This window comes from Leiobunum rupestre, chromosome 4 (assembly GCF_980474605.1).
Source record: "Leiobunum rupestre chromosome 4, qqLeiRupe1.1.hap1, whole genome shotgun sequence".
NCBI lineage: Eukaryota > Metazoa > Arthropoda > Arachnida > Opiliones > Sclerosomatidae > Leiobunum > Leiobunum rupestre.
Window position 1 is genome coordinate 41865371 of NC_143387.1, and position 19321 is coordinate 41884691.

Below are 19321 nucleotides of genomic sequence, written 5' to 3' on the forward strand. Positions count from 1 at the left end.
TGTGTTTTGTGGTTTATCTATGATTATTAGCGCTGGGCAAGATCAATTTTTAATTTGTTATCTGTAGTATTAAATTAATTTACGTTTTAAATAGCTCTTTGTTGTTTATCTTATTTTCTATTATGTAACTTATAATTAGGCTACCTGTAATTTAGATTATTTTACAATTTTTAGCAAGGACTTGAGAATTGGTAGTAGTAGCATATTATGAAAGGTTATTTTAACTGTTAATGATGTCAAAGTGACGCCTAACTGTTCCTGATTGCGTTTTCCTACCATTGAGTAAATCAACCTTGACTCACTTGCTTGTTTTATTGAGGCCTAGGTCTGTTACTATGAGTATAAGGCCTCCATAGTCTTCATATTTTTAAAATATATTCATAGAATGAAGTTCACTTGCTTTTCATATTTTATCATCTAAGTTTCTTAGTTTGGTTCCAATGTAGAGAATTGGTGTTGTAGGTAACAATAATTAAGAATTTAGGTTTAGAAGAATAGGATCTAGAGTAGTGTTAAAAAAGAGGTTCCTTGTTACATTCTCTTAGCATGATACTCTTGGTACAGGGCTAAGCGAGAAAACATTAAAGGCTTTTTACTTTGTGAATAAAATATTTTATCTAGTACTAAATTATGTATAGATAAATCTCTTGTCAAAGCGAGAGATCTAAAGGTGAATTAAACTTTTCGCTATGAGTTTCGCCCCACTTAATGAAATAAAGCTGTCCATAGCACACTGGTAAAGGGACTTAATTACTAAAGTGAAACACTACAAAGGATAATATTCTTGGTAATAGGCAAAACCAGACAATACTTATTCACATTCCATTGTTTGCCAAGGGCTAACTGTTAAACAAAGCAACTGCTAAAGCAAAATGTCCATAGCATCCTGAATGTAGGGTTCTAGTAAATGATTTATATTAAAATAGTAATTATTTAGTGTGGAAAAAGGTTTGCTGTGTTCTTATGGTATGGTTTGTTTTATTGCTTTTAGTTTTTACTAATTATATCCAGCATGTTTTTTGTCTGGAATTAGGTATTTTTTTTAATTACCCCCCCCCAATTTATTTTGATACTGCTTAATGCTAACTCTATGATCATCTCAATTGTTTATTGTCATATAACATTATTTAAATTTTTAATTTCTATCAATTATACTGAATTTTATTTTTTCATTCAATTTTTAACCATGAAATTTTATCGAACTCCACAAAATCCAAAATGCTGATAGTGTATATTGGTCAAACAAAGAATAGTACTTTTGTTCAAATTACTCACTCTGGCGTAGGGGCAGGTTTACTGGCAAACCTTTGCATATATACTACCATCTTTTGCCATTTGCTTTTGTTGACACAAGGTACTTGAAGCTCTTAATCAAGTTTATTATTTCTTCTAAATTTGTTATTACCTCCCTGGGTCTTTTCCTTTGTACTGGGCGCTCATGTAAAGTACAATTTTATAGGTAATGGGGTTGCTGAATTCTGCCCAATGACTTGGTTCAGAGCTGCCAAAAGCTTTGGCTTGTGATGGGTGGTCAAAGGCGAGCCAAGGTACCCTTTGAGAGAAGTACAAAACCGCACTGGCTCTCTAAGAACAAAATTAGGCTGGAAACTGCCTTATTTTAGAGCATTATCAATTTAACAGGGATATTCATCTGATAGTTATGGTTATTGTTGTTCCTTCCGAGAAGGAAATGCTCTCATATAGGTAGTTTCTTTTCGCTTGTTCCGGAATTTCTGAGTAGAGTAAGTTGATGATATCATTTTACTCGGATTCTGTGCTGGCAAATAGGAGTCGGGAGTAAAAACGTTATTCCAAAATGCCTGTGGCCTTTTCAGCAGATAAATTCTTTCTAGCTGACGAAAAAATCATTTACTCCTTAACACCCCCTTTTCAGGAGTTAAAAGAGTAGCCTTAATACTCCGGAACAAGCGAATAGTTTATGGGGTGGAGTAATTCTCATTTGTAGATGTTTTTATTACGTAGCACAGCTTTGAGCATCTTTGTTTGAGTAGGCTGGGAATGCTAGAAATTTATGGCATTTCAATTAATTTCTAATATAGTACTTTTTAAAGTATGTTTGGGGCGGCAAAATCATAATGGGACCCCTGGTCAGGAGGTTAGTGATTTTGTAAATGGTCAATACTAGTAAAAGTCTGGAAATTATTGAGAATGGTTATAATATACTGTTTGTAGTTCCATAGCTAATATTCTGAATCCCCTCATTCATAAGGGAACTAAATCTATTGATCAAGAACTTATTTATATCATTGAGAAAGTGTAAGTTGATCCATTTATTAAAGCCAGAAATACTACCCAAAATTGAAATTTCAATGCTTTGTCTGGTCCTTATCTTGGACAAATTGAGAACTACTTGTTAGATTAAGAATTAAAACTACTTTTTCCGCAACTAATTCGGTATGTTTTCTCGAAAGAAAAAATCTTACAACTGGTACTAGATAGATGATGTTATTCAATTTGGAAAGCTTGGGAGATGAGCTAAGGTTGTAGATTATGTTAGCAGGCCTGGAAACAAGTCTAAGTTATTCTATTTTTTTTACCTTCAGAAATCTTATCATACTCTTCTAAATGAGAAAAAAATAGTATTAAATTGCATCTGTAAATTAAATTGATAATTCTTGTATAAAATTATATGTTATGTAATATTTGGTAGAGCTTGTACAACCCCACTTACTACGTTATGTAATTTGTTTATACATAAAAAATAAGTACAATCCCAGGAATGGTTCCTAAGCCCCAATTTTCCCCAAAGAGAATTAAGTCTTTTTTTTTTTCACCTTTTTTTTTATATAAATATTCCACATTTACCTTAACCTAATTTTATAGTATGTGGATTTCTTTTTTTTTTTACAAATAAGCTAATAAATAACCATTTACTTAATATACTTCCTCAAATATCTTAGTTCATTCCAAGTTCAACCTTTTTAAGTAATTCTAGATAAAAATTGATATAAATATGTTAATTTCTATTTTCTAAAACTTTTTGGGCGAACTTGTACACCAATATATTCATTTCATTTTGAGTCTGATAAGGAATATTCACAGCAATTCTTATTAAAATGATATATATTTTAGAGATATTTAGTTTTTATAAAACAAGAGGTTGCGTGTGGTGTAAAGGGACCACTGAGTGATTTTGTTTTTAAAAAAGCTTCTTTGCAAATCAAGTTTTGCAGTGTTTGTTTTCTGGCAATAGCATGATAACAAGAGTATTGGATTATATGGGCTTGCAAACTAAGTGTATTAAAGCTAAGGCAGCGTTCCAGAACACTCGGGTGTCTGGTTTCTCACTCTAGCTTGTTTTGATGTCCATTGCTCATCTGTTGCTCAAAGAAATCACCAGCTGTAAGAGCACGTTTTTTGTTGCTCAATGGTAAAATTAGCTTTCCTATCGTTTTAATATTGCAAGGTTATTAAGAGAAAACAATAATTTTATCTAAATTTTGAGATTGCTCAATTTAACAATTTGGTGTCACTTTGTACATGAAACTAACATGTGAAATAATAAGGAAAACACCTTTAATGTATGCTAAGTTTGGCTCGAAGCAAAAAATGTGGAAACTATTTTACTCTTCTTTGGTAGTTGTATTTGCCAGTTTAAATGCATAATTTCTTTGTATTTAAAAAAATGGCATTATTGGTGATGTAACATATATTAATATTGACTACTTTATCGGGCATGTTATGGGAACTATGAAACATATTCTTATCAACTTGTATTAAAGTGACATTTTACTAGAATTTAACTTTTGAATGTCATAGGATCCATATGGTTTATTAAAACATACCAAGCAGTTTGCTTTGTCATTAATTAATACTTCCCTGCTACTCCAAGTTTCTCATATTAAATGAAATCCAAACATTACATATTAACCAACTTACTACATTTTTTCCAACATGATTTTGCATTTTCACCATTGAATAATTTTATGTTTAAATGGATAGTGTTAAATATTTTTTGCTTAACCAAATAACTGTATAGGTTTCTTTTTGTTACAAGGCAAATTGTTTAAAGAGTGGAAAGTTAATTTTAATATTTTTTTTGTCTTGTGTAGCTGCGTTGTTGAACTGTGTGTTTTCGGCTGTCAATAGAAATACATTTTCTACCATTGTGGGGGTACAAGAAAACGTAACAACGGACGGGCAGAGAGGACCGGGTGGTGCTTCTCGATGCTTGGGAGGAAGGGACGAAACGAGTCATCGTCCAAACACCAATAGCGTAGGCTTTGGAGCCAATCGCAGATGGGTACCTCCAAGCAGTATTAAACGAGATGCAACCACCCAAGAAGAACGCAATGACATTGTTTTTAGAAAAGTTCGAGGGTATGTTTCTTGTTTGATAAACTTGTAGAGGTTAAATTGAAAAAAAATTCAATAAAACAATACCTTAAGGATTCTCAACAAGCTTACACCTGAGAAGTTCCACAAGCTTAGTGAGGAGCTGCTTAGCACTGGATTAGACTCTACTCAAATCTTGAAAGGCGTCATTTTACTGGTAATTTTTGTGAATTAAGAATGAGATTTGGTTCTTGGAGGTAGATATTTTAGTTAGTCTCTTCTCCTTGTTAGATCTTCGACAAAGCTCTTGATGAACCGAAGTACAGTTCTATGTACGCGCAGTTATGCCGTAAATTATGTGAAGAAGCACCAAATTTTGATCCTCCTAATAACTCCAATCCACCAAACAGCGTAGGAATTGATGAACTTTCAATACAAAAGGCAAAGTTCTTTATGATTTGGTCTTTTATTTCAGACATTTCGACGTTTGCTCTTAGCGAAGTGTAAAGATGAATTTGAAAACCGAAGCAAGGCTAGTGATGATTTTGAAAAGAGAGATGGCCCTTTATCACCCGAAGAGGAAGAGCAGCGGGCTCTGGCTAAGCACAAAATGCTGGGCAATATCAAATTTATCGGAGAGCTGGGAAAGCAAGGCTTGCTACAGGAAGCTATCTTGCACCAGTGTATCCGACAATTGTTGGCCAAAAAGAAGAGACAGGGTCTCAAGGACACGGCCGAGGATTTGGAATGCCTCGGACAGATAATGAAAACTGTTGGCCGCAGGCTTGATACAGATAAAGCTAAGGTATGAGCATTTTGCACTATCAGCCTCAATTTAAATTATTATTTAACCTAAAATGTAAATTCTATCCTTTTATTTAGCCTCTCATGGACCAATATTTTGATCGCATGAAGCAATTTGCCCTGAATATAGAGCTCCCTTCTCGCATTCGTTTCATGTTGCAAGATGTACTGGAGCTGAGGCAAAATAAGGTTCGCAGGCCATTAATTTCTGCTTAGTTATAAGCTATTTAAAATATTTACTTAAAAATATTTTGTTCACTACTTTCAGTGGATTCCTCGACGTGCAACTTCAGAGCACGGGCCTCGCACTATCCAACAGATTAGAGAGGAAGCTGCCAGAGACTATGGCATGTATGTCAACTCTGGAAACTCTCCGCATCATAATTCTCATCACCCTTCACACCACCAAAGCGGGCTGCCTTATGGTTTGATGGTTGGTGGGGGCAGAAATATGCCTCCCAACTCCGCCGCCTTAGCCGCTTTAAATGCTAGTGGGAAAGCTCGTGGTGGCATGGACGATGTATTTGGTCCCTTGCCTTTGGGTGTGGGAATCCTCGGAACTGGACCGGGTGTCATATCCGCTGATGGATTCCCTTCTTACTCTTCTAATATGGGAAGACCCAACCGAAATAACCTTAATAATGCCAGTAAGTCTAGTAATAATGATACAATGCTCATTTGATTACCGCCTTTCTTTTGCAGATATTTCTTCTCAACTCTTTTATGGTCAAAATAGACAAAACCACGGTGGAGGTGGTGGAGGAGGTCAGGGAAATCGCGATAGAGACCTCTTCCCCTCATACCAGTCTCAACCAGGACAACAGCCACAATCTCAACAGCAACAGCGTCAGTCTTCTCAATCTTCTAATTCTAATTCTTCACACAATTTTGCTAACTCAACTTCCAGAGACGCGTAAGTTTATATGCAAATTTTTTATTCTGCACAGTAGTATTACATTACAAATAGCAAGAGCTATGGAATTAAAAAAAATATTAAATTATGAATAGTAACAGCTCTGGAGTTCGTGATGTACCACCTCGATTCATGAAACGCCAACAGAACCAGCCTGAGGAAATCAGTTTGAGACCTGCTCAGAATTCCATGGTCTTGAAGCCTAAAGCCGTGGTTGGTTTGACTGGTAATGGAGCCAACAATGGTCCCTACAAGAGTCTGAATTCTACTCTGTCATCTACAACATCCTCTTCAAAATCCCAGTTATCCAATAACAGTCCTTTAGTCAGGGACATATCATCTTCCATGATTTTGTCTGGACATAATAATTCAAATAGCACCAATTTAATTACACATCCCTTGCAAAAGGAGCCTCCAATTGTTATAAAACAGGTTCCACAAGATAAAAATAAAACCAATAAAACTGGACCTACTAAAGAAGAAGTAACTAAAAAAACAGTAAGGCTCCTAACTAATCATGATTATGTTGTTTGTTTGATGTGCAACTACATTTTTTGGTGAAGCCCCAAAGCTAATTAGAAACTGAAAGGGGTGAGAGTGTTAAGGTTGGGTTTTAAATTAGCCCTGCTTAGTGGCTGAAGTGTGGTTGTGCACATTTTGTTTTTAATTTTGCATTAATCAATGATTTTGTAATATAGGAGGAAATCTTGAAAGACTTGCTTTCTAAACAAAATCAGAACAACGGAGGGGAAGAGTCTGTTAGAGAAGCTGTGAAACAGATGCAATTTCCAAAAAAATTTCACTCCGAAGTACTGAAGCAGCTAATGATAAGAACTCTGGACAAAAATGAAATGGACAGAGAACTTGTCAGTCGTTTATTTGCCGTCATGAAAAAGGAAGATATTCTCATCATTAATAATTGCTTTCAAGAAGTAAGTGACATGGAAAATGGTATAATCAACTAAAAAATTGAAATTGGCTGTTTCTTTTAGGCTCTCAAAAGTGTTTTTGATAAATTATCCGAGCTAGAGGTTGATATACCTAGAGTGAAATCATGCGCTGCTGGATTTGCATCTCGGGCAGTTGCGGATGAACTTACAACCTTGGGAGAAGTTGCTGAACTTTTGGAGGGTGGATTACACTATCCCTTGTTTTTGCTATGTCTGCAGCAATTGCATAAATCTCAAGGAAGAATGTGGCTGACTCAAGCCTTTGTGCAAAGCAAAGTCAACCTCTTATTTATGCTGCCAGGTAAAAATTTCTTAATATATCAGTGTAAAAGAGGTCATTCCCTCAATGCTCTGTATTAAATGTAAGAAAACTGAAATAGTGTTTTGCGGAGAAGAGACTCTTACACACTTAAGTTACACTACCGAAACTGAATTGTAAATAATTACATTCATTTATAGAAATTGATCGAACCAAAGATCGTTTGGCTGACATATTAGAAGATAGAGGTTTGAGTTTTCTCTACCCCCTTTTGCGTATACAAGCAGACCTCTGGAAACAGATACAGAGTGATCCAAGTCCTACATCACTTTATAAATGGGTAAAAGAAACTGTTGAGCCTGCTCAGCAACTTGCGCCAGGATTTATATATGCTCTTGTTACTTGGTGGGTATAGCGTGAAATGTTCTTCTTTAAATATCTGTATTAATCTTATAAATAAATACTAGCATGATTAAATACATTACGTTGGAGACTACCTTGGCTGATGCTATTGACCGCTCAGCAGTTCCAGATAAATTACTCACTGATAAAGAAAAAGATCTTCTTGAGAAATTTAAGCCAGTCTTCCAGGCTTTCCTCAACGAACACAGTGATTTACAGCTGGTTTCTCTGTATGCACTGCAAGTTCATTGTCACAGTAACAATTTTCCAAAAGGTAAGTTGTTGCATTAACTTTTTTTTTTTTCAATCTTAAACTTGATATTTAATAGTACCATAAGTGGAAAATAACAATAAGTTGGACAGTATATAACATACCCATAGAAAATGCTCAATGAATGCTTGTTTCAATACAGACCACACAATACAGACTGTTCCAAACTGTATTTTTAGTTGTTAGTTGCTATTAATACTTGGAATTTAGATGCTCTTTCTATTGGTTCACGTGACTTTGATTTCTACCTTTAAAAAATAATTAGTATGCTAATAAATAGTAAGAGTGAGCCAAAGATGGCTTTAAAATAGATTCTGCGCCCTTCAAGTGAGGAATATGAAAAAGTTGCGGAGTAACGTTAGCCCGGTTCCAGAGTGATGTATATCTGTTTAGGTTTGGTATTGCGAAATCGCTCTTCGACCAGCTTTCATTGAGGAATTCTCCCAATGTCATACATATCCAACTTTGCAATTTTATTTATGTTGCATAATAAATTCAACCTGTGGGTGCAAAGGGCAATGGTGCAATCTAACTTAAGATTTGAGATTGACCTAGTGATTCTATGGTGCATCCTGCCCAAATAGTACCATATTTGTGGAACTGACCAAGTTTTGTCCTTTAGATATACAACAAATAATTTATTAATGAACTTTTATTTTTCAAGGCATGTTGCTACGCTGGTTCATGGCCATGTATGACATGGAGATTGTGGAAGAGGAAGCATTTTTGAAATGGAAAGAAGATGTTAATGATGAGTATCCTGGAAAGGGTAATGCGCTGTTTCAGGTAATTACATTCTCATTGTCTGAAAGATTTCTTAGTAGCTTATGATCGTAATAGTTATTTACCCAAATGAAGTTTTAATCGCCTCTCGGAGCTAGGCACCAACAATAAAGTTCAGCTCTATTGGGTTCCTGGCCATCGGGGGTTCTATGGTAATGAGAAGGCCAAGAAGGGGGCTTAGGCTGGGTTTCTTTGGTCCTGATGGATGGCTAAAGAGATTATCTCTGACCCCTCTAGGCAGAGAGCAAAAGAGTTACTCTCACTCTCCAAGTCCAATATCAGTTTGGGCTTTGGCGTACCAACAGGCCACTGCTTACTTAACAGACATCTTTATTTCATTGGAATCAATGATGATCCAATCTGTAGGGCTTGTCAGATTGATTAGGAAATTTCCTCTCGTGTACTTTGTAGGTGCGATTATTACGCGTCCCAAAGGCTCGAGCATCTTGGTATATATTAGTTGGAAACATTTGATTTCTATAACATGCCAGCCAAGTGGATTCTTAGTTTTATGTTGGATATTGGACTTTTTAAGTCATAACTCATAAGGTCTGCAAAATGGAACTTCGAAGTGCAAGAACGGTTACACCTTTTGCCCTTCTCCCCACTCATCAATAATAATACCCAAATAAAAGCCTGACTCTTAAAATGTAGTCTAAAAGAAAATCATCCAGGCTAGAAAATAACAGCAATTGTTGCATTGTATGACCAAGCTAGTGTTTTAGCGATCTTAACTTTTTCCATTTGCTAGGTGAATCAATGGTTGACTTGGTTAGAAGAAGCTGAAGAAGAGGAAGGATCGGATGAAGGAGAAAACTGATTTTAAAATACGGTTAACTCTACTATATCCTTAAAACACGCTGAGGAAGAAAAATGTCAAGAAAAGATTTTTTAAAAGTTTGATGAATTGTGACACGAAAGCTGTTACTTTTTAATTTTCTTCAAGTCATTGTGCTCTTGTGTTATTGAAATGGGCCTCACTGGTGACATTGTTATTAGGGCCCTTTTGCCGTCTTTCTTAGTTCTTTTTCCAAAAATGTAATTTTTGCTTTAAGCCATAAACCAAAATTTTGTTAAGTAGAGGACATTCATTAATTTAATATACATTCTACCCATTTTGCCAATTTTATTGTAAAATTTAATAAATCTTAAGTGGTATTTTCTACAGACATTTTTCTGGTTATTAACAAATCTGTATTAATATTATTCCAACATTTTAGGCAATTATTTTTTGTTTCCATTGTGAACCATATTCACCACTTATTTAATTCCTCAAACCATTATTAAAAACTAATGAAACTATTTTACTTTCACTAGCTTAAAAGTTTAAATTGGTAAGCATAACGTTTGTTAGATTATTCTTATAATTCCATTATTTATGTTGCTGGTGTTTGTTTTAAGCTGGTCTGAATTAAAAATTAAGTTAATTATTATTATTACGTGCTTTAATTGTAGAAAAAAAATTATAAGCCGAAATAAAAGTAACACGGAAAAAATTGTGCGCTTTTCCCTTTGCGATTAGATTAAATTTGGATACAAGGAAATACCAATGTACTTCATAAAGAGATCAATTATAATTTGAATTTTTAAGTGAAATAGTTTAGTAATTTTGGAAATACAGTTGACAAAAAGACGGTAAGCAAGTTTTTAATAGGTGTATGAAGTCAAAGTACACTATCAAGTATCATGGAGCTCCATGGCACTAAGGGTAAACCATGTAGTTGTTTGGTATCTTCTAGTTACCGAGCTTCGGGGGGGGGGGGGGGGCTGGCTCTGAGTTCACAGCTACGCCACTGGTTACCAGAAGATCATTGAATTTTCATACCATAGTCACTTATCTCTGAAAATCGCTAATCTATGGCTACATTTTGCTAGGACTTTTTTTTTTATTAATGTAGGATAAATTCCGTTACTTTAATCTTTGCTTTAATAGTAAAAATATCGAGTGTGTTTATCTTGACAAATTACTGTGGGATTTTTAGTTTCAAATTTGGAGCAAGAGCTGCTTAAAATCAAATGTCCGTGTCAGTTCACGACCAATTTTGGCAACATTTTTGGTGAGACTAAACTTAAGAAGTTGGTAGTGGGGTAGCTCGGAACAACTAGAGCCAGCCGTCGAATAGTTTTTTCCACCTTTTATAATCACGTGATGCTGTTGCTAGCCAACTTTTTAAGTCCGCTTATTTTAAAACGTTCACTACATAGTTTTCTGGATCTTCCTTTTTCATTTTATTGAGTTGGGCCGCATTTTTAATTTATGTTATTCAACGTTTTGCAACACGTTTTTTAAAAGTGATAATAATTTTGGTGAGTTAGTATCAGGGAACACTTAACAGATGTTCCCTGTTAGTATTTAGATTCGATTAATAATACATGTTAAATTAATTTCTTATAAAGTAAATGTATTAAGCCTTTGCTAACAAAGCTGACACAAAGTTCAACTTAGTGGCAAGTTGTAAGGTTTCTCTTCTTTTGACTGAGGCTTAATTTTAGTTTGGAAGAATTATGTGTTCCTGTAAAATAATGACTATAGACAATATTGGACTGGCCCCTGATGTTGTATTTTCCTTAAAAAAAGTGGGGATTGATACACCAAAAAAAATCATAACAATTAGCATTAATGAATTGATGAAATTAACTAATCTTTCGTTGGATCAAATATCAAACGTAGTGAAAGTGGCTAGTCATTCTGTGAACAGTGATAGGTCTTTGCAAAATCTGGTCACCTTATTAACTACTCGTACTACTTGCGTATTGGAATCTAAGTTATCCACAGGGTGTCAAATTATCAACGAACTTTTAAAAGGCGGCTTCCCATCAAGAGGAATAACAGAAATATATGGAAGTAGTGCAAGTGGAAAAACTCAAATGTGTTTGCAACTTAGTTTGATGGTACAGTTTCCTCAATCCTTAGGGGGATTGGATGGAAGGGCTTTATACATTTGCACAGAAGATGCATTCCCTAGCAAAAGGTTGGAGGAGATTATAACCAATGTTAAAATAAGATATCCTGCCTTGAAGAATATAACATTTATGGATAATATATTAATTTCCCAAATTGGTAGTGCCGAAAATTTGATTAGTTGCATCTGTAAGAAAATTGAACATGTAATTAAGAGAATGAATGTGCGCTTATTAGTTTTGGATTCAGTAACTGCAACATTCAGATCTGACTATGATGCTGATCAAAATTCCAGACGTTGTCGAGATATTCAGGCCGTGGGATACGCCTTGCATAATTTAGCAGAAAAATTTAATTTGGTTGTTATCTGCATTAACCAAGTAATGGATAATGTAGAAAGCAATGCACCTTGGAGTAGAAGTGAAGATGGGATAGCAATTCCTGCTTTAGGTTTAGCCTGGTCTAACTTAGTTACTAACAGAATTCAATTATCACGCTCTACCAATACTGTTAAGAGGTACCAATCAGAAAAAACTGGTCTGGTCACTGAACTTCACATACCAGCAGCTGTTTGCATAATGAAAATTATTTATTTCCCTTATTTACCAATATCTAAAGTTAAGTACATCATTAATGCAAGTGGTGTTGAAGGAATTAAAATGTAAATGTTTTGTGTTTGTCAATTTAATTCATTTCAGTTTTTGTATGATGCATAATAAAAATTATTTAAACATGTCTGACAACAAAGAACCAAATCCACAAGATGAGTCAGGGGATTGTGTGACATATGGGAATGATGAAACTTCCAAATCCACCCAAATTGGCTCCCTCGTAAATATTAGATCAGAATCTGAGGGGAACTTGAAGTGAGTGTTAGGCTTTTAAAAGTATCTCAGATGTATCATGAATAGGAAAATTAATTGTTGGCGGGCTAGTATGATACCAGTTTCAATGCCAAGCAAGCCAGAAGGGACACAGTTTTTTATTGAAGTTGATGCCTCAATGGCAGCCAATTTAAGCTCGGAAAATCATTACACTCTTATTCCGGTGGATCACCAAATTGATGGAGCCAGTGATCTAAAAGTGGGAAATATGAATATTAGCAAAGAAAACTGCATTTGTATTGTTGACAATAGTGGCATGTATGTTTAAAGATTTATTTGCATTTTGCCGTATACCAATTTTGCATTGAAATTATAGGCCGTGGTCTGGTAAAGTGTCTTATTTTAAAACATCTAAGGAACTTGAGCAGGATTCTTCAGTTAAGCCTCCAAGCGATTGCGTAGCAGCTTTGACCAACACTGAGCAACCATCCTTGCAGGATAAAAATAGTAATGAACAGGTCATAATGAACCCACAGTTAGACAAAGAAAACATTTTCACTGGAAGATCAACCTCTGTTAGTTAAAACCTTAGTTAAAAAAAATTTTAACTTTTGAGTGATACTGATGTCATTGGTTATTGGTGTAGGTTACCATGTCTCAAACAAAGAGTGTCATGAGTCCACCCTCAAATACTAATGCAATGCCAATACGCAATAGTCGATATGGAACTTCATCTGGACACTTTCATCCGTATATAGAAGGCCAACTGTTGCAACCACAGTATCATAGCACACCAGCTACTTGCAAGAAGACAGTAAATTCTTCCATATTATTTCAAGAAGGTAACTCTGCCACCTTTTCAAGTTCTACTGATATTTCATCAGTTTTAAGCTCATCCATTGACTTTGAAAGGTTGTACACAAACAGTTTGTACTTTTTTTTGTGGGGAAAATAGTAATGGAAAATATATTTCAGAAGTGTTCAAAATGATAATTTAATTCCTCTGAACAATGCAACTTTATCAAAAAACAACACCAGTAATGCTTTTATAACCAACAACCAAGCGACTATCATTGGACCTTTAGACCATATGCAATACTTTGTTCCATTAAATGGCAGAGAAAATCACAATGAAAAAGAAAGGAAACGAAGAAACAGAATTAAAGTTTCATGTGGAAGTCTCCGTACCCTGGTACCTGGATTGAATGATAAAACTGACAAGGCGACTGTATTTGAATACACTGTTCAATATTTGTTGCATCTCAAACGTGCAGTTGGAATGAGATTTGACCAGGTAAGTATCTTTTAAACATTTTGAACTTGGCTATATTGCGAAATGAGGTTTCTCACTGTCTAGATAAAAGGGGCAAGAATTAGGGCAAACCCTCTTAACTTCATAAAGCCATGCCAAAAGAGACTTGTTTAGAATTACTATGGTAGCAATGCAATAGAGGCTCAACACGTGGGCCCCAATATTTCCCTTGGTTTCTATCTTTCAAGCACAAATACGCGCATTAGTATGTTCTGGAATATACTCTCAGCTTTTTTTGTTTTTCAAACAGGAATTTATGGAAAGATACGTTAACCAGTGATCAACTTCTTAAATCACATCTTTATATATATTATTACACAACTATTCACCATTTGAATTGCATCAAATTATTTATTTACAAAATTCTATTTAAAAATGTCTTTTACTTGTGTGTATACAATTGTATATCATATGTTCATATAAAGCAGTTAATATTACAAAATAGCGATAATTTAATTAGTTAAGAGCTGGATGATTGAGGTCTTCAAGAACTGTCAATATGACCACAACAAACGTTTTTCGGTGGTTTTGACTGTACATCATTAAGAACTACACCTGCAACTCCTAATAAGAAAACAATTTATAATTGCTTTATAGTAATTTTAGAGTATTAAATGAACATGTGTACCTGTTCTTTTTTCAACATCACTGGCAGTTTTCACATAATCTTCCCCAACCTTGTTGAATAATTCCTCTAGAAATTAAAATGGTACTTTAAGGAAATTCCACCATACTACTACATATCACTTACCAACACTTTCTCCAGTTTTACTTGATGTTTCAAATACTTGAGCTCCAATTTCATCAGCGTAATCAGTAGTTGCGTAATAATCTACTTTTCGACTTTGTTTGTTACTTTCTATCAAATCTATTTTAGTGCCACATAAATATAGCTTGCAATTCTGAAGAAAACAACTTTAAAATTTTACACCAGTAGGATAAGTTGAATAAACTCACTTCTTCATGCTTTTTTAATTCTTTAACCCAAAACTGTGCACGTTCAAAACTCGTATCATCAGTCAAATCATAACATATAATAGCAGCACCAGCTCCTCTGTAGTATATTCTGCTCATAGATTCATAACGTTCACTACCAGCTGTGTCCTAAGATTTTAATCATATAATTTGAAATGGGCTTTAAATTTGATATTTATGATTAAAATTTTTGTAACAAATTTTTTCTTACCCAAACACCCATGGTTATAGGCCTGAAATCGAGAAACTCCATTTTTTTAGCTCCAAAAGCGGCGCCAATTGTCTTAAAATGAGAAAAATAATAGGAAACATGACTAAAGGTAGATTTATGCTGTACAACTTTCGATGACTAACTAACAATAATTTTTTATCGCTGCCCCAACTGCAATTAGTTGGAGGGACAAAAATTTAAAGTACAAGTATATTAACAATTAAGATAAATAGGTAATTAACTATGTGTAGTCATACATTTTGATATGGCACACTTTCCCCAGAAAACCGATCATGAAGAAATCGCTCTGCCAGGCTGGTTTTTCCACCATATTGTTTACCCAACAAGACAACTTTAAGGTCTATCTTACTCATGCTAAATAAATTACAATTATTATTAGTGTAATAGTAACAGAGATTTACTAGAAGTAGCAATATTAATTAGATTTACTTTGTGCAAAATATTTACAAAAGGTACCTTCTAATTTATTATTCCTAAATTTTGAAATATCAACATTTTTGTTTAAAATCTGCAAGGTTTTTCGTATTAATCACATTTTAACATTTCTATTTGCTATGATAATCTTGGTAAAACGAAATACCCCTTTGCCTACAGAACAAATGCAGGGTGACGGGGTCACGGGACTATGAGGAAAGTTCAAGTAATACCTTTAAACGATGAGATTGCCATCTATGAGACTAGCGTCTATGGGTATGTTTTTTAACATAGGAAGCACCTAAAAACGGTTCACAATCTACCAATTCGATAAGAAAGAATATAAAAGTGGAATTGAAACTGTAAATTTTGGGAGGCTTTAAAACTAATGACGCTTGAAACTTGGATTAATAATATAAACGATGCTTTATATTATTAATCCACGCTTGAAAGCTTTTTGTGATAAATTACGGATAGTAATATTTCAACAGACGTCATAACCGGAATATTCCTGGAAAAACTCTATTCCTTTCTATTTTCGCTTATTGGATTTCATAATGCTATCATTATATTCTTTGATGCTATTGTAGGTAAGGTAGTAGAAACGATTGTGCAACGCTTGGCCCTAATTCAAAGACTAATGTATCCAAATGTAATTATTTGATGAAATTAAAAAGTTCTACAGCTTAATTTAAGTCGGATATGAGTGCCAAGAAACAATTATTTTACAATTATGAAGGTAAAGAAGTCGTTGATGCCTGTGCACTATTTAAAAAAAATTTGGAACTAAAGAACATTTATTCTACATCCTTTACAAAACCTAGTTCTATATAATTGAACTATTCTTATCTTTGTCTGTTGGAAAACTAGTGTACCCACTGTGCAGTAAAGGACATTATATAATTTTTATTAATTTGTTTAAAAGTCAATGGAGTCCTCGTTTGTCGTAGCTTTAATTAGTGGTGCAGTAGCAGGATTAGCTGTTGACTTTACACTATTTCCGTTGGATACGATTAAAACTAGACTTCAAAGCCAAAACGGATTCAAGAAATCTGGTGGTTTTAAAAACATTTATTCAGGAATTGGCTCCATAGCTTTAGGATCTGCACCAGGAGCTGCCTTATTTTTCTGTTCATATGAATCTGTGAAATTGCAACTTGGAAATTCGGTTTCTAGTCATATGATTGCCTCAATTGTAGGTGAAATAATGGCGTGTATCATTCGCGTCCCTACTGAAGTTGTTAAGCAACGTGCCCAGGCTAATAGTCAACTGTCAAGTCTCGGTGCTTACAGAACAACTGTGGCGACTGAAAACTTCAGAGGGTTGTATCGAGGCTATGGCAGCACGTTAGCCAGAGAAATACCCTTTTCAGTGATTCAATTTCCCTTGTGGGAATTTCTAAAGGAGAGCTGGAGTTACAATCAGGGGTATCATGTTGAATCTTGGCAGGCAGCATTTTGCGGGGCATTTGCTGGTGGTTTTGCAGCAGCCTTGACTACCCCTTTGGATGTTGCCAAAACCAGAATAATGCTAGCTGTTAAAAATGTAGATGCTGCTGCCGAAGGCCACATTTTTGCAGTTCTTCAGAATATTTATAGAGAAAATGGTGTGTCAGGTTTATTTTCTGGTATTGTACCTAGAGTGGCATGGATATCTTTAGGAGGATTTATTTTCTTGGGTGTATATGAAAAAGCCAAATATTTATTATATAAAAACTCCAAATTGTAAAAGCATTTAATAAAGCCAATTGGTAGAGTATTCTTTGCCCATGATGTGGTAGTACTTTATTACATTAATTAAGACTCATGTGCCTTTGCAGTCTGTCTAATCTTAATCAATGTTTAGCCACTATATCCTTATTACGGAAAAAGAAACCCGCTAACCATGATTTTTTAATAGTCAGATGATCTGTAATTGAAGCTGAAGAGTACAAATTCCCTTCCACGGAAGCCGTAGAATGTAAATCTCTAAAGCCCATTATGCTATTTTCGTAAACTGCAAAGAAATTTTATCTTTTTCAACAATCCACTTATGGAAAAGCTACATTAATGTCAGTGACATATGACACATACAAGATGTAATGAAATATATTGATAATATAATTACCACAGAGTACGCCAAAAATGCAAGTAGCGTAATCTGCATTTATGGAGTAATATTTTCCATCGGGTTTAACTATGTATTTCGCGTGAACCAAAACTTTACCCAGTTTGTTACTTTGCTCCAAAATAACAGAATATCGCCATTCCGGGTGAACAAATTCGTCGGTTACGATTTTCAGTATTTTTCTATTTTAATAGATTTTTTGTAAATACTCAATTTTTAATGTAATAAGTAAATACCAAAGTCAACATGACTTCGTACATATTGATTTTTGGTTACTAGGAGTCTTACATTTGAGGATCTGTAACTTGGAAGTGATTTAAATCGGCTACCACATCCCAAGCGTACTTGGCTGTTCGACCTTTTATAACAGTGGTATGCATAGCTTTGGTAACACTTTCCCTCGTTAAGAGTAACCATTTCATTAAGTAAATGGCAAATAAAAATACGCATATTTTCCTGATTGAAATTTTTTTCAAACTCAATTTTCGCAACAACAGCATTTCTTTCTAAATAAGATGCTACATGAAAAGATTTATCTACTTTGGGGGTCTGTGGTTGGAAAGATAGTGAAGTGAGTCTGCCCTATCAAATTTCATTGACTATCATAAAGTACGGTCAGTATTCTACATTATGAGATTTAAGTCAAGTGAAGCAAATTTATAGACCAAAAATTCATATCAAATCTCATCCTACAATATCCGTTTTTATTAATGTTAATATGAATTCTTACACATATTGCAATATTATAAATTTGTATTAATTTTAGCCACTTTTAAACTTTTAGTTTTGCTATTCTAATTCTACTTATTCATTTATTAATTATCAAAAATAGTTTTCCAAGCTAAGTATAGCTTATATCATAAGTGGATAATCCACTTACAGTACGCTTAGTATAGCTTATATCATAAGTGGATAATATTATCCACTTACGCTTACATGCAAACTAACAAGAAATGTAATGGACTATGGGAATGCATAAGACCATAAGTCTATAATATTGTAACATTTCCAAAGGTCAGAATATTATACACTTATGATAAGACCAATAATAAAAAATTAAAGGGCAACGCAAGTGGCTATGCAGGGGGTAAATTAACTTATAAACAATAAATAAAAAGAACGACTGCGCATGCACTATCTGCCATAGCCTTTCCCACGTGATGTCAAGTCACCAAATTGAAATTTCACTCACAGGGACTTAAAATTTCCCTTTTTGACCAACATTTTCCCTAGTTTCTTTATTAGCCTTCAGAAAGTGATATTTAATACATAGCGCCTTCTAGGTAACCAATATTAAATTATACGCCCCAAATCTATCTTAATACATTTCATTGCTTTATATGTAATAGAATAATTAGCTGAAAAACAGTACGTTATTACACAAAATAACGATTTTTTTTACTTTTCCCCAATAGTTTGAACAACAGAGTTAGATGACTAGAAACTATAAATTATTAGATTAATTATAATGGACGCTTCAATAAAAGATACTCGTTTTTTACTCCCCTCTCCAAATTCATCTGGGAAGGAGCTATTTCCGGTCGGTCGGTTAAGCGGTTAGAATGGCTAGCCAAAAAGTCATATTTAAGCCGATTGGAGACGCGTTTTGCCCTCATGAGAAATTTGCGTCAGATAAGAAACGCGTCGGCTCACGTGTATAAGGAACATACTAATGTTAATTTTCGATAATATATTTTAAGGTAAAATATATAATGTTACTAAAACTAAGTATAAGAAGATAATATTATTATTATTATCATCCTCTTATGGTATAAATATTTAAAATTATATGTAATATTTTTATAATACCGGGCAATTTTAAAGCTTCCCATGGAGGCAGAGTTAATTCATTTCGTGTAAAATTATCTTTTGGAAAA

At 34.3% G+C, this 19321-nt stretch overlaps 6 protein-coding genes across 8 annotated transcripts; 4 read left to right on the plus strand and 2 right to left on the minus strand.

The window, feature by feature from the left end:
• The first annotated feature begins 4073 nt into the window (after positions 1–4073).
• On the plus strand, positions 4074–9847 carry NAT1 (N-acetyltransferase 1). Its single transcript, XM_090171811.1, has 14 exons — positions 4074–4341; positions 4411–4513; positions 4588–4707; positions 4772–5101; positions 5179–5289; positions 5369–5747; positions 5803–6013; positions 6109–6511; positions 6712–6945; positions 7006–7264; positions 7423–7627; positions 7690–7898; positions 8560–8681; positions 9430–9847. The coding sequence occupies exons 3-14, from the start codon at positions 4627–4629 to the stop codon at positions 9496–9498; spliced, it is 2613 nt and encodes an 870-aa protein (XP_090027937.1). The 5' UTR covers positions 4074–4341; positions 4411–4513; positions 4588–4626; the 3' UTR covers positions 9499–9847.
• A 990-nt stretch (positions 9848–10837) lies between these two features.
• LOC149947846 (uncharacterized) lies at positions 10838–14147 on the plus strand. Its single transcript, XM_090171812.1, has 7 exons — positions 10838–10985; positions 12279–12446; positions 12516–12722; positions 12781–12979; positions 13051–13316; positions 13380–13698; positions 13967–14147. Exons 2-7 carry the CDS (start codon positions 12286–12288, stop codon positions 13994–13996), a joined length of 1182 nt encoding a protein of 393 aa, XP_090027938.1. The 5' UTR covers positions 10838–10985; positions 12279–12285; the 3' UTR covers positions 13997–14147.
• On the plus strand, positions 11030–12245 carry spn-B (X-ray repair cross complementing protein spindle B). The gene has a single exon (XM_090170974.1). It carries the CDS (start codon positions 11184–11186, stop codon positions 12243–12245), a length of 1062 nt encoding a protein of 353 aa, XP_090027100.1. The 5' UTR covers positions 11030–11183.
• LOC149947848 (ras-related protein Rab-24-like) lies at positions 14048–15630 on the minus strand. Of its 3 annotated transcripts, none has more exons than XM_090171816.1 (7): positions 15571–15630; positions 15160–15277; positions 14903–14974; positions 14674–14820; positions 14468–14618; positions 14345–14410; positions 14048–14280 (listed from the first exon to the last, which is right to left on the minus strand). In XM_090171816.1, exons 2-7 carry the CDS (start codon positions 15274–15276, stop codon positions 14201–14203), a joined length of 633 nt encoding a protein of 210 aa, XP_090027942.1. In that variant the 5' UTR covers position 15277; positions 15571–15630; the 3' UTR covers positions 14048–14200. The 3 variants fall into 3 exon arrangements, with proteins under 3 accessions (XP_090027942.1, XP_090027941.1, XP_090027940.1); XM_090171815.1 differs by lacking the exon at positions 15571–15630 and adding an exon at positions 15380–15553; XM_090171814.1 differs by lacking the exon at positions 15571–15630 and adding an exon at positions 15353–15553.
• A 225-nt stretch (positions 15631–15855) lies between these two features.
• On the plus strand, positions 15856–17109 carry LOC149947849 (mitochondrial S-adenosylmethionine carrier protein). The gene has a single exon (XM_090171813.1). It carries the CDS (start codon positions 16266–16268, stop codon positions 17064–17066), a length of 801 nt encoding a protein of 266 aa, XP_090027939.1. The 5' UTR covers positions 15856–16265; the 3' UTR covers positions 17067–17109.
• LOC149947850 (uncharacterized) lies at positions 17055–18090 on the minus strand. Its single transcript, XM_090171817.1, has 3 exons — positions 17733–18090; positions 17445–17626; positions 17055–17333 (listed from the first exon to the last, which is right to left on the minus strand). The coding sequence occupies exons 1-3, from the start codon at positions 17942–17944 to the stop codon at positions 17173–17175; spliced, it is 555 nt and encodes a 184-aa protein (XP_090027943.1). The 5' UTR covers positions 17945–18090; the 3' UTR covers positions 17055–17172.
• Between the last annotated feature and the right edge of the window lie 1231 nt (positions 18091–19321).